The 10,565-nt window shown below is 45.7% G+C and overlaps 1 protein-coding gene across 1 annotated transcript; it reads left to right on the top strand.

The window, feature by feature from the left end:
• The first annotated feature begins 931 nt into the window (after positions 1 to 931).
• On the top strand, positions 932 to 4,145 carry LOC139266261 (G-protein coupled receptor 55-like). The gene is made up of 3 exons (XM_070884091.1): positions 932 to 953; positions 1,855 to 2,812; positions 4,046 to 4,145. The coding sequence occupies exons 1-3, from the start codon at positions 932 to 934 to the stop codon at positions 4,143 to 4,145; spliced, it is 1,080 nt and encodes a 359-aa protein (XP_070740192.1).
• The last annotated feature ends 6,420 nt before the right edge of the window (positions 4,146 to 10,565 follow it).

Raw genomic sequence — 10,565 nt, 5'->3', positions numbered from 1 at the left:
TGATGATTATAAGATATTAATGATTATAAGATATTAAAACAAGTATTGTAAAAATCAGTGCCATGTTAGATTTGTTTTCTGCATGTTTAGGTTTTAACATTTTCTGTCCAAGAATTTACTAGAAGTGCAAGCAGGGAAACAGGTCATCTGGGACCTTGTGAATGATGGGACTAACAGTGTATCTCCTCAACCGATGAGATTAAAGGTTTTAGAAATAAACAGAGGAAGGATTGAGAAGGGGTGAATTCATTGTCAAATCAGGTACAGAAAGATAAGTAAAGAGAGGGAAAGAAGATTGGATTAAGAGCGTCAAAAAAGAGAAGAATGGAAAAGTAAGAAAAAATATTAAAACTGACTTTTTAAAAATCTCCAACAATAATTTACAACCTGAAGGAATAAGACTCCACAGTTATAATTGTTCACTTTCTGGGCAAGAAAGATGATTGGCAGTTATTAACTAATAACACAGTTGTTAAAAGGGTATTTATGCTGTTAATTACTACAGTGACTTTCTGTGGCGAGTTTAATGGGCAATTAATGTGGCGATTTGCAATTCACAAGGTAGCTCTTCCTCGCCACAAGTTACTGGCCGATTTGCACATTAATAACAGAATGCATCATTCACATACCATTAAATTTTCAGCAAAATCTGTATGTTATTTCAAAAGAAAGCATTTGGGGCCCCTTGAAAATCTGAACAACCAGTTTGTTGAACAGCTGCTAAATGCTGCTAGTGGTTTTATTCAAGTATAAACTAATGAAAACGTCTCAATTTTTGATGATAAATCTGTGGCGGTGTGATAGGCTGCCATAAAGTTGAAAGGGAAGGGGAAGCTTCTACTGAGGTCTAGATTTGCAAACCTTTAACAGTTAGATCACTGCGGAACAGGAAGCATCCAATTAGTAGCTCAATTCCGATCACACAGCAAAAATGAACCAAACCTTGGCAGATGGTAAGTTTTTTCTGCAATATTTTAATAGATCATTTCGGGGAAGAGTAGGTTGGGCCCATACTCATTGTTCAGAAGAATGAGAGGTGATCTTATTGAAAGATATAAGATGATGTAGGAGCTCGACAAGGTGGATGCAGAGAGGATATTTCCACTCATAGGGAAACTAAAACTACGGGATATAGTCTCAGAATAAGGAGCTGCCCATTTAAAACTGAGATGAGTAGGAATTTCTTCTCTCAGAGGGTTGTAAATCTGTGGAATTCTCTGCCCCTGAGAGCTGTGGGGGCTGGGTCATTGAATATTTTTAAGGTGGAGACAGACAGATTTTTGAGCATTAAGAGAGTAAAGCGTTATGGAGAGCAGGTGGTGAAGTGGAGCTGAGTCCATGATCAGATCAGCCATGATTTTATTGAATGCGGAGCAGGCTCGAAGGGCCGTATGGCCTACTCCTGCTCCTATTTCTTATGTTCTTATGATTTTGCAGGGCTATGGGGAAAGGGCAGGGGAGTAGGACTGATTGGACAGTCCTTTCAAAGAGCCTACACAGGCATGATGGACTGCATGGGTTCCTTCTGTTCCTTCTGTGCTGTATCATTCTATGACAGTACGGACTGAAGAGGTTCAAAAAGGAATGCAAAACCGACACATTTATCGAGCAGGAATTACGGGGGAAGAATTCGAAGTCGAGCGAAATAGATACCCGTAAAAATTCACCTGATAGCTATCAACATAGAGGCAACTTCGATTTATGATCGTAAATTATTTAAACAGAATACTTTGAAGGGTTAAAGACACCAAATCACATTTTGTAAAACAAAAATTGAGCATGGTTTGTAATGAGTGATATCTAGAAGTTCCTTTATCTTGATAACAATTTACGTTGTCATTTTATTTCTTCCAGCAATAAATTGTACAGCAAGCACGTCAAACACAGTGGACGATTCTGTGAAGCGATTTCAGTTAATCGTCAACCCGCCGACCTTTATTTTCGGTTTGGTACTTAACGGAATTGCATTGTGGTACCTGTGCTTTAAATTTAAGAAGTGGACGGAGTCTACGATCTACATGACCAACCTGATCGTGTCGGACATGCTGCTGCTTTTCTCCCTGCCTTTCAAAATCTACGCTTACCAGACTGAGGAGTGGTTTCTGGGTCCGGCATTCTGCAGCTTCTTGGAGTCTCTGTACTATGTGAACACCTATGCAAGTATCCTGCTCATAACGTTCATCTGCATGGATCGCTACATCGCCATAAAGCACCCCTTTCTGGCCAGAACCTTCAGATCCCCAAAGAAAACGGTGATCGCCTGTGCCGGGGTTTGGATTGCTGTCTGGTCTTGCAGCATCGGCATTTATTCTAAAAGGAACTCGAAGATCTGTTTTTTCAACCATTCAAAGTCGGTTTGGAGTGTATCTAATATTGCACCCGTCCAAATCGTGTTTCTGCTCACTGCTCTCACCATGATCTTCTGCTCCCTTCAGATCATCAGAACTCTGCAGAGAAGCGGCGCCATGAAACCCGAGAACAGATCCAGCAGCAAGTCCGTGAAGATCGTCCTTTCAAATCTGTTAACTTTCCTGGTTTGTTTCACACCGACTCACGTGGCAACCTTGCTGTATTTTTCAGCTCGAAAGTGCTGGATATCACAGAGTTACCTGGTGCCTCTGCGCAACTTTCTCCAGATCTGCCTGTGTGTAGCAAATGTAAACTGTGTCCTGGATGCCATCTACTACTATTTGGTCATTAAAGAGTTCTGGAAGTCAAATGAAAGTCACCGCCCTAAGTGGAGGAAGAGCATCCAGGAGGGCGCTGAGCACCTCATGTCGCGTTGTCAAGAGCGTGCAGAAAACAAGCGCAGGCAGCGGAAGGAGCGCGCGGAAAACCAGACTCCCCACCCACCCTTTCCTTCAACCAGTGTCTGTCCCACCTGTGACAGAGATTGCAATTCCCATATTGGACTGTACAGTCACCTGAGAACTCACTTTTAGAATGGAAGCAAGTCTTCCTCGATTTCGAGGGACTGCCTATGATGATGACAAGGTGGTAGGGGTCGGAGCAGGACCAAGACTAAATATGCAAAACCGGTCTCTGAAGAGTTCTGGAAGTCAAACAAAGGTAGTTTGAAGGCAAGCAACTGAACTGTGCTGGGAGTCCACCTTGCCCTGTCTGAAAACAGGAAGATTTCAGATGCCAAAGTCTCTTTTTTATGAAAGTAGAATGAGTGTCATTTTTTTTGAAAACGAGGTTGACAGAAGTCAACAAAAACAAAATACTGCGGCTGCTGGGAATCTGAAATAAAATCAGAAAATACTGGCAACACTCAGCAGGTCAGGCAACATCTGTGGAGTGGGTTTCAGCTCGATGACCTTTCATCAGAACTGGGAAATATTAGAGATGAGCAGGTTTTAAGCAAAAGTAAAATATTGCGGATGCTGGAATCTGAAATAAAAACAGAAAATGCTGGAAATCTCAATGGGGTAGTAGTTCTGACGCAGGATCAACGACCTGAAACGTTAACTCTGTTTCTCTCTCCACAGATTCTGCCTGACCCGCTGAGATTTCCAGCATTTTCAGCTATTAAGCAAGCTCTGAGCCCAGGGAATTGGGACAGGAAAATAACAAAAGGAAAGGTCCATGAGAAGCTGGAGGGCAGGAGTGATTAAATGACAAAAGGGAAGGTGCAAGGCAAATGGAGGTAATAGTGAGGCAGGTATAGAAACCACAGATAGGCCCAGAGGAGGTGTAAATGGCAACAGCAGAGTTGCCATTTACAATGGTAATAGTAGAGGAGGAGGGAAGAATGGAAGTTGACAGAAGTTTATATTTCTTTACTAAACTAAGATGGAGGCTGGGGTAAAGTTATCTGCAAGCCATAGGTGGGCTCTTTGATATGTAAATTGGTCAGGATTAGAAGTTTTGTCACATTTACATGGTCAAAGATGTGAAGGTTGTCTCGCCATATTATCCTACACAAAGGATGCAATTTGAAGATTATGAATTAATGTTTTGATGTTTGTTAGAAAAGCTTTGTCTGGTGTATATATACCAGACAATAACTTTGACTCTGTTTCAATTGAGTCTAAATTGACAGCTGGATTCTCTGTGGTTACCTAAAGCTGCCCCATAACATCACGCCAGAGATCTCTGAAATTAGTTTCTTCAAGCATCTTGCTGATTATTTAACCGTGTAAGAAATGTGTTCTGAAGAAAACATTTTAATACCTTCTGGATTGATTCAATCGTTATTATTTCAAACAATTTGTACCATCAATAATTTGCTGTATTTTATTGCTTCTGTGTAAATTTATGCTGCTTGTACAAATGAAAAGGGGATGTTCCAAAATTAAGGCTCTGCCTTAGATACACTTTCAGGTACGGGGAACTGTTCACTCCTTTGAGTGCTCTTACATTTAGGGGTTGGACATACTGCCGAAGATCTAACTATATCAAAGTCTATTCCCTTGTGATCTAAACTGGATATCGTGGCCTGGAATTTCCTGAAAATTGCACAGAAATAGCAGCATAATGCCAATTTTCTGCCTTAAAGATTGTGGAAATTTGGGTGTAGCGTAAAACTGGGTATAAGTCACTTCACTGAAGCTCTGTGTCATTCATTAGTATAGCCCCATCCCGTGCAAAAGTGGAACTCCTGTGAATGCCACCCCAATGGGCCGTAACAGGATGCAAAGTCATATTTCTAATATTTTATCGTCATTGTTTTAAAACAAATTAAATTTCTCCTCACTGAAATCTGCAATGTAGTTTCTGTATTTTTGAATGTATCTTTATGACATCAGAATGATTTGTATTAAAATGGAAAATCTTCCACAGTTGTATTCTTTATGCCTAATGTGCATAAATGGTTTGATAGCTCAAACTTCAATTTTCATGCATAAAGAGGGACTCAAAGAAAGAAAATGGTGTCAGTTCGATGATTTCTTCAAGCCCTGATTGTTTATGCTGATTTTCACTTTTTTGTGCTGATTTTATGTTCTGGAATACGATAATGTGATTTGCAGGAAATTTCGGCATTAGCCGTCGAAGGGAAGATCGGCATAAATTTCAGCTCAACTGACTAATTATGCCACTTCAAGAAATTAAGACACATGTCTTTTGCAAATGTGTTTCTTCAATTTTTTCATAAGAACATAAGAAATAGGAGCAGGAGAAGGCCATATGGCCATTCGAACCTGCTCTGTCATTCAGTAAGATCATGGCTGACCTTGGACCTCAAAACTTTCCCACCTGATCCCCTTAGAGTCCAAAAATGTATTGATCTCAGTCTTAAATATACTCAATGACTCAGCATCCACACTCCTGTGGGGTAGAGAATTCTAAAGATTCACAACCCTTTGAATGAAAAAATTTCTCCTCATCTCAGTTCTAAATGGCCGACGCCTTATTCTGAGACGATACTCCCTAGTTCGAGACTCTTCAGCCAGAGGAAACAACCTCTCAGCATCTACCCTGTCAATTTCCCTCAGAATCTTATATGTTTCAATGAGATAACCTCCCATTCTAAACTCCAGAGAATATAGGCTCAATGTATTCAATATCCCCTCATAGGACAACCCTCTCATCCCAGGAATCAATCTAGTGAACATTTGTTGCAGCCCTTCTAAAGCAAGTATATCCTTCCTTAGGAATGGAGACCAAACTGTACACAATACTCCAGGTCAACATTCCCACTAAGCTGCGCAGGCCACTTGCCAGCTTATACATTGAAGAAACTGAGCATGTGCAAAAATTTGAATGGGCTGTACAGCCGATTAAAGGGACCGCGTGCAAAAAAAATTAGAGGGAACATTGCTCCAGGTGTGGTCTCACCAAAGCCCTGTATAATTGCAGCAAGACTTCCTCACTCTTGTATACCAACCCCTTTGCAGCAAAGGCCAACATACCATTTCCTTTCCTAATTGCTTACTGTACCTGCCTGTTAACTTTCTGTGCTTCATGTACAAGGACACCCAAATCCCTCTGAACATCAACATTAATAGTTTCTCACCATTTAAAAAATATATTTTTCTATTCCAGCAGAGTGAATAACCTCACATTTTTGCACATTATACATCATCTGCCAACTTCTTGCCCACTCACTTAACCTGCCTATATCCCTTTGCAGACTCTTTGGGGTGGAAATTCGGTCGCACACATTTTGAGGCGTTAATCCAGGCATAGCAGTAATTTTAGCACTTTGAAAAAGTTTGTGCCTCCCACCGAGAAATTTGTTGGAATCGGACGAAGAGCAGAAGGGGGCACTAAATCAGCCATTACACACCTGACCTGGGGGGCGCTAACAATAATGCGGGTACTAAATTTTGCCGAATGATTGTGCATGTTCTGAACTCTGATCCTGGGAAAAGCCGAGTCTTAAAGGCGCGCAAGGTAAGTATCCGCAATTGCAGCTCCACTTCCTCACTGACCTGAGAGCGGGAAAATGGAGGAGCAGAGAGGAAAGCAGAGAGCGCACTGCTTCTCGGTCATGGCCTTGAGGCCTTGCTGGAGGCTGTAGAGAGGCGCAACAATGCGCTACATCCTGGAGGGGGACGAAGGCCTTCGTCAGGGGTGTTCAGGAGGCTGTGGAGGGAGGTGGTTTAGCATGTTTCTGCCCGCGATATAGTGGCCAGGACAGCTACTCAATGTCCAAAAAAATTCAGCGACCTCACTAGGGTTGTCAGGCTGAGTACCCTTTCCAATAGCCTTGCAATGCGTTTGTAAGCCTCACTGTCTTATACAATGTAAAGGCTTTACACTGCCCACACCTTCTCTAAGTGTACCAGGCCATGCTCCTCATTGCTGAAGACACCCTAAAAGCTCTCCAGTGCCTCACCGCACATGCAACGCCCATCCAAGCGTCTCTCACCTTCTCGCTTCTGACTCAGCCTGAGGACACCCACCAACACTTTTTAACTCTCCATATGTGGTCACAGGCCTTCAGCCTCATACTTGCTCTTTGTCCCTAAATCCCTCCTTTGACACATCCACTGTGCGCTGCCACACAGGCTGAGATGCAGAGATGCACATCTCGCAACATTAGTAGCGAGTTACTTACTGCAGACACAAGAGTAGCTACAGACCCACTGACAGCTTCTTGTTTTGGTAATTGCAGGCCAAACTCGCCTACAACAGCAGGAGCGTACAGGAGGTAGGGAGCCATACCTCCAGGGCCTTATCGTGATCGAGGAGTGAGTGTCCGCCCTCATGAGCGTACCAGTTGTGGCAGTGACGGCTGGTGAAGCAGAGCCCCTGCTCGGCAGTGATGGTTTGTGAATCAGATGTCCATTTTTTGTGAGAGCCCTGGCCCTTGAGCTCACATGCCTTACAACGATGTCCCTTCCTTCTTGCCTTCCTGCCCCCTCCTTAAATGCGACCCACACTTGTGTTGCTTTGTGTTTACAGATGATGAGCTGCAGCCTGCCCGTCAGAAGAATGAGAGGTGATCTTATAGAAACGTATAAGATTATGAGGGGGCTTGACAAGGTGGATACAGTGAGGATGTTTCCACTGATAGGGGAGACTAGAACTAGAGGACATGACCTTAGAATAAGGGGCCGCCCATTTAAAACTGAGATGAGGAGAAATTTATTCTCTCAGAGGGTTGTAAATCTCTGGAATTCGCTGCCTCAGAGAGCTATGGAAGCTGGGACATGAAATAAATTTAAGACCGAAATAGACAGTTTCTTGAGCGATGGAGGGGATGAGGGGTTATGGGGAACAGGCGGGGAAGTGGAGGTGAGTCCATGATCAGATCAGCCATGATCTTATTGACTGGCAGAGCAGGCTTGACAGGCCTTATAGCCTACTTTTGCTCCTATTTCTTATGTTCTTATGTTCTTATCACATGAGAGGGAGGATGAGGAAGATGTGGAGACGTGTGTGGCCACAGAGTGGGACTCGTCCTCAGTGCCAGCGAGTGGGGAGATCAGCTCGGTGGAGGAAACCACCATGTTCCTGGGGTTTGTTGATCCTGACGCTCCTGGCCCCAGTGCATGTAGCAATGTGCAGCGTGAAGGAAAACCCGGGGGCCAGTACTCCACAGGGTAAATCGGCCCAGGAGTCCTGCTCAGGGTTAGGCAGATGAGGACCTGGATTGGGAGGCTATGTCCAGGGAGTCCATGCAGATGCACCGTGAGATTATGGGTGCATTGAGGAAAGTGCTGCAGAGCGTGGATGCATTTGCTGTGATTGTGGATGAGGCTACCCCAAGCATTGGCCATGCCTCTCAGCATCCACTGAGCCCATCCTTGCCCGGCTAACCTGGGAAGCGGGCTCAACAAGCGACAGTGGGGTCACAGAGGTGATAGTGCCTGCCATGGTTGATGTGGCAGCAGCCATGACATCACAGGCCGAAGCCATGCAATGTTTTCGTGATGTCATGCAGGCACTGGTTGCGGCGAGGAGTGGAGGTCAGAAGCGGCGTGGAGCAGAGGGAGGGTCCGACAAGGAGCGAAGGTTGGGACTGGTGAGGTCCGGAGGTCAGGAGGAGAGGACGGACGAGGCACGGAGGAGCGGAGAGGTCAGAGCCCAGAGGTGGAGCAGCGTGGACAAGACCAAGAGAAGGCGCAATATGGGCCAATAGTGAGGCTGTAAGGTCATGAGGCTCATATTGCGGACTATGAATTCCACGTAGAGAGAGGTCCTGTGGGATGGAGGAAGGAAGGAGGACAGCAGGAGTATGTTTGAATTTGTATGTATGTATTGGTACATGTGGCAGAGCCTGGTCTCCAGTCGTCTTGGATCGCCTTTCCACTGGACCAAGACCTTGCTCCGCCAAGCCTGTGTGGGAGCTGGTGTGCAGCAGCCACCCCACATTAAAAGAATTCAAGCGACAGCATCTTCCACTGTTTAACATGAGTTCATCAGTCACCTGAATACTCATTTTTAGTGTGGAAGCAAGTCATCCTCGACCTCAAGGGATTGCCTGTGATGATGAGGTTGCTGGAATGCACTCTCAAAGTGCAGCGTTTCAAGTGCAGGCTGCGCTTATGCAGTCACAGAGTGATGCCATGCAAGCAGTGTCTGCCGCTATCCTCTCTGTTATTCCCATAGTCCGACAGGGAACAGACAGTGCTGCAGTGGGTCAGCAGACTGCTCCTGAGGCTCTGGCACTGCCCCGGAGGACTGGCGGTGTAGTGTGCCGCTGGAAATGGAAGGTACTGTCCTTCCTCACGATGACTGCATTCTGGCTCCCGCCACTGCCAGTCTGCCTCTGCAACCACCACAGCCTGCACTCCAGCCATCTGACACCGCTGCCGCCCATCATGAGACGGTGCAGTCAGGTCTTCCATGCCCACAGTGTCACCGTAGGCCGTCTGTTCTGACTCCCTCAGACACAGAGCAGCCCTCAAGCAGCCTTGTTGCTGGCATTGAGGCCACATTGAGGAGGAGCAGGAGGCTTGGGAGAGGGGTGAGGCAGAGGGGTGGGAAATGCCAGCGCAAGGCACACTGAGGAAATGTGTCCCCATGGGACCTCTGTAGAAATGTTATGCAGTGTAATGATCTTTTGTGTTCTTTGAAGGGGTGTGTGCTCCATTTTGTTTTATTTGAGGGCCTGAGGTTTTTGATGTTGTTTGAGGGATGTTTGAAAAATAAAATATTACTTTGACTGTCACCTTTAGTCTCTGGTGTATGACTGTGGACTTGTGGCGGAGATGTGACATTATCGTGGCACAATGCGCGGTCATTATTAGCTGCATTCCTCAATTCCCACCATTTAAGCAAAACAATGCCTTATGAGCCACCACCTCCTCCGTGGCTGCTGTTGGTCCTTTTCATCTTGCTGGACATTCGGGGCATTGCCAGGTTCCTGTCCCACCTCCTCCTCCTCCTGAGGAGGCCTGCGATCCCCAGTGGCAAGGCCTGGGCCCTCATGATGGCCAACTTGTGCGGCATGCAGCACACTACAATGAATAGTGAGACCTGTTGAGGAGAGTATTGAAGTCTGCCTTCAGAGCAGTCCAGGCATCGGAATCGCTGCTACAGCAGCAATATTGTCTGCTCTATGATGTTGCAGGTGGCGACATAGCTCTCATTGTAGCCTTCCTCCAGCTCTGTGATGGGGTTGCGAAGGAGGATCATTAGCCAGGTAGCCAGGCCGTATCCCTTGTCCCCGAGCAGCCAGCCTCGGCCTTCCCATGGTGGCTGAAACAGTTGAGGCGCAGTGCTCTCCTGAAGGATAAATGCATCAGTGAACTTCCAGAATAGCGAGCACTGACCGCGAGGATGTGCTGCGTGTGGTCGCCACTAGCTGCACATTTAGGAAGTGGTATCCCTTTCTGTTTCTGAAGACCTCTGCATTCTGGAAAGCTGCTCACAAGGTAACGTGCATGCAGTCAATTGCTCCTTGCACCCTTGGGAAGCCCGCTTTCTTGGCAAACCCACATGCGCACTCATTCTGTTTCTCCCTGGTCATCAGGAAAGTAATGAAGTCCATTCTACATGTGTAGAGAGCCTGTATGACGTCGCGGATGCAGCGACATGCTGCAAATTGTGAGATGCTGCATATGTCCCCTGATGCAGTCTGGAATGAGCCGGAGGCATAGATGTTGAATGCCCTCATTGTTATGTATGTAGACCTTTCCCAACTGTAAGACTTGCCACCAAGGGGCACA

Source organism: Pristiophorus japonicus, chromosome 6 (assembly GCF_044704955.1).
Source record: "Pristiophorus japonicus isolate sPriJap1 chromosome 6, sPriJap1.hap1, whole genome shotgun sequence".
NCBI classification, from domain to species: domain Eukaryota; kingdom Metazoa; phylum Chordata; class Chondrichthyes; family Pristiophoridae; genus Pristiophorus; species Pristiophorus japonicus.
The sequence above is the reverse complement of the archived record's forward strand: the minus strand, read 5'-3'. Positions and strand labels throughout refer to the sequence as shown.

Excerpts from the sequence above, each read along its gene's own strand:
- LOC139266261 (XM_070884091.1), top strand. The coding sequence starts at position 932 with ATGAACCAAACCTTGGCAGATG. Across the intron at positions 954-1,854 it reads GAACCAAACCTTGGCAGATG|CAATAAATTGTACAGCAAGC; the intron begins GTAAGTTTTTTC and ends TATTTCTTCCAG. Across the intron at positions 2,813-4,045 it reads CGTGCAGAAAACAAGCGCAG|CTGGATTCTCTGTGGTTACC; the intron begins GCAGCGGAAGGA and ends CTAAATTGACAG.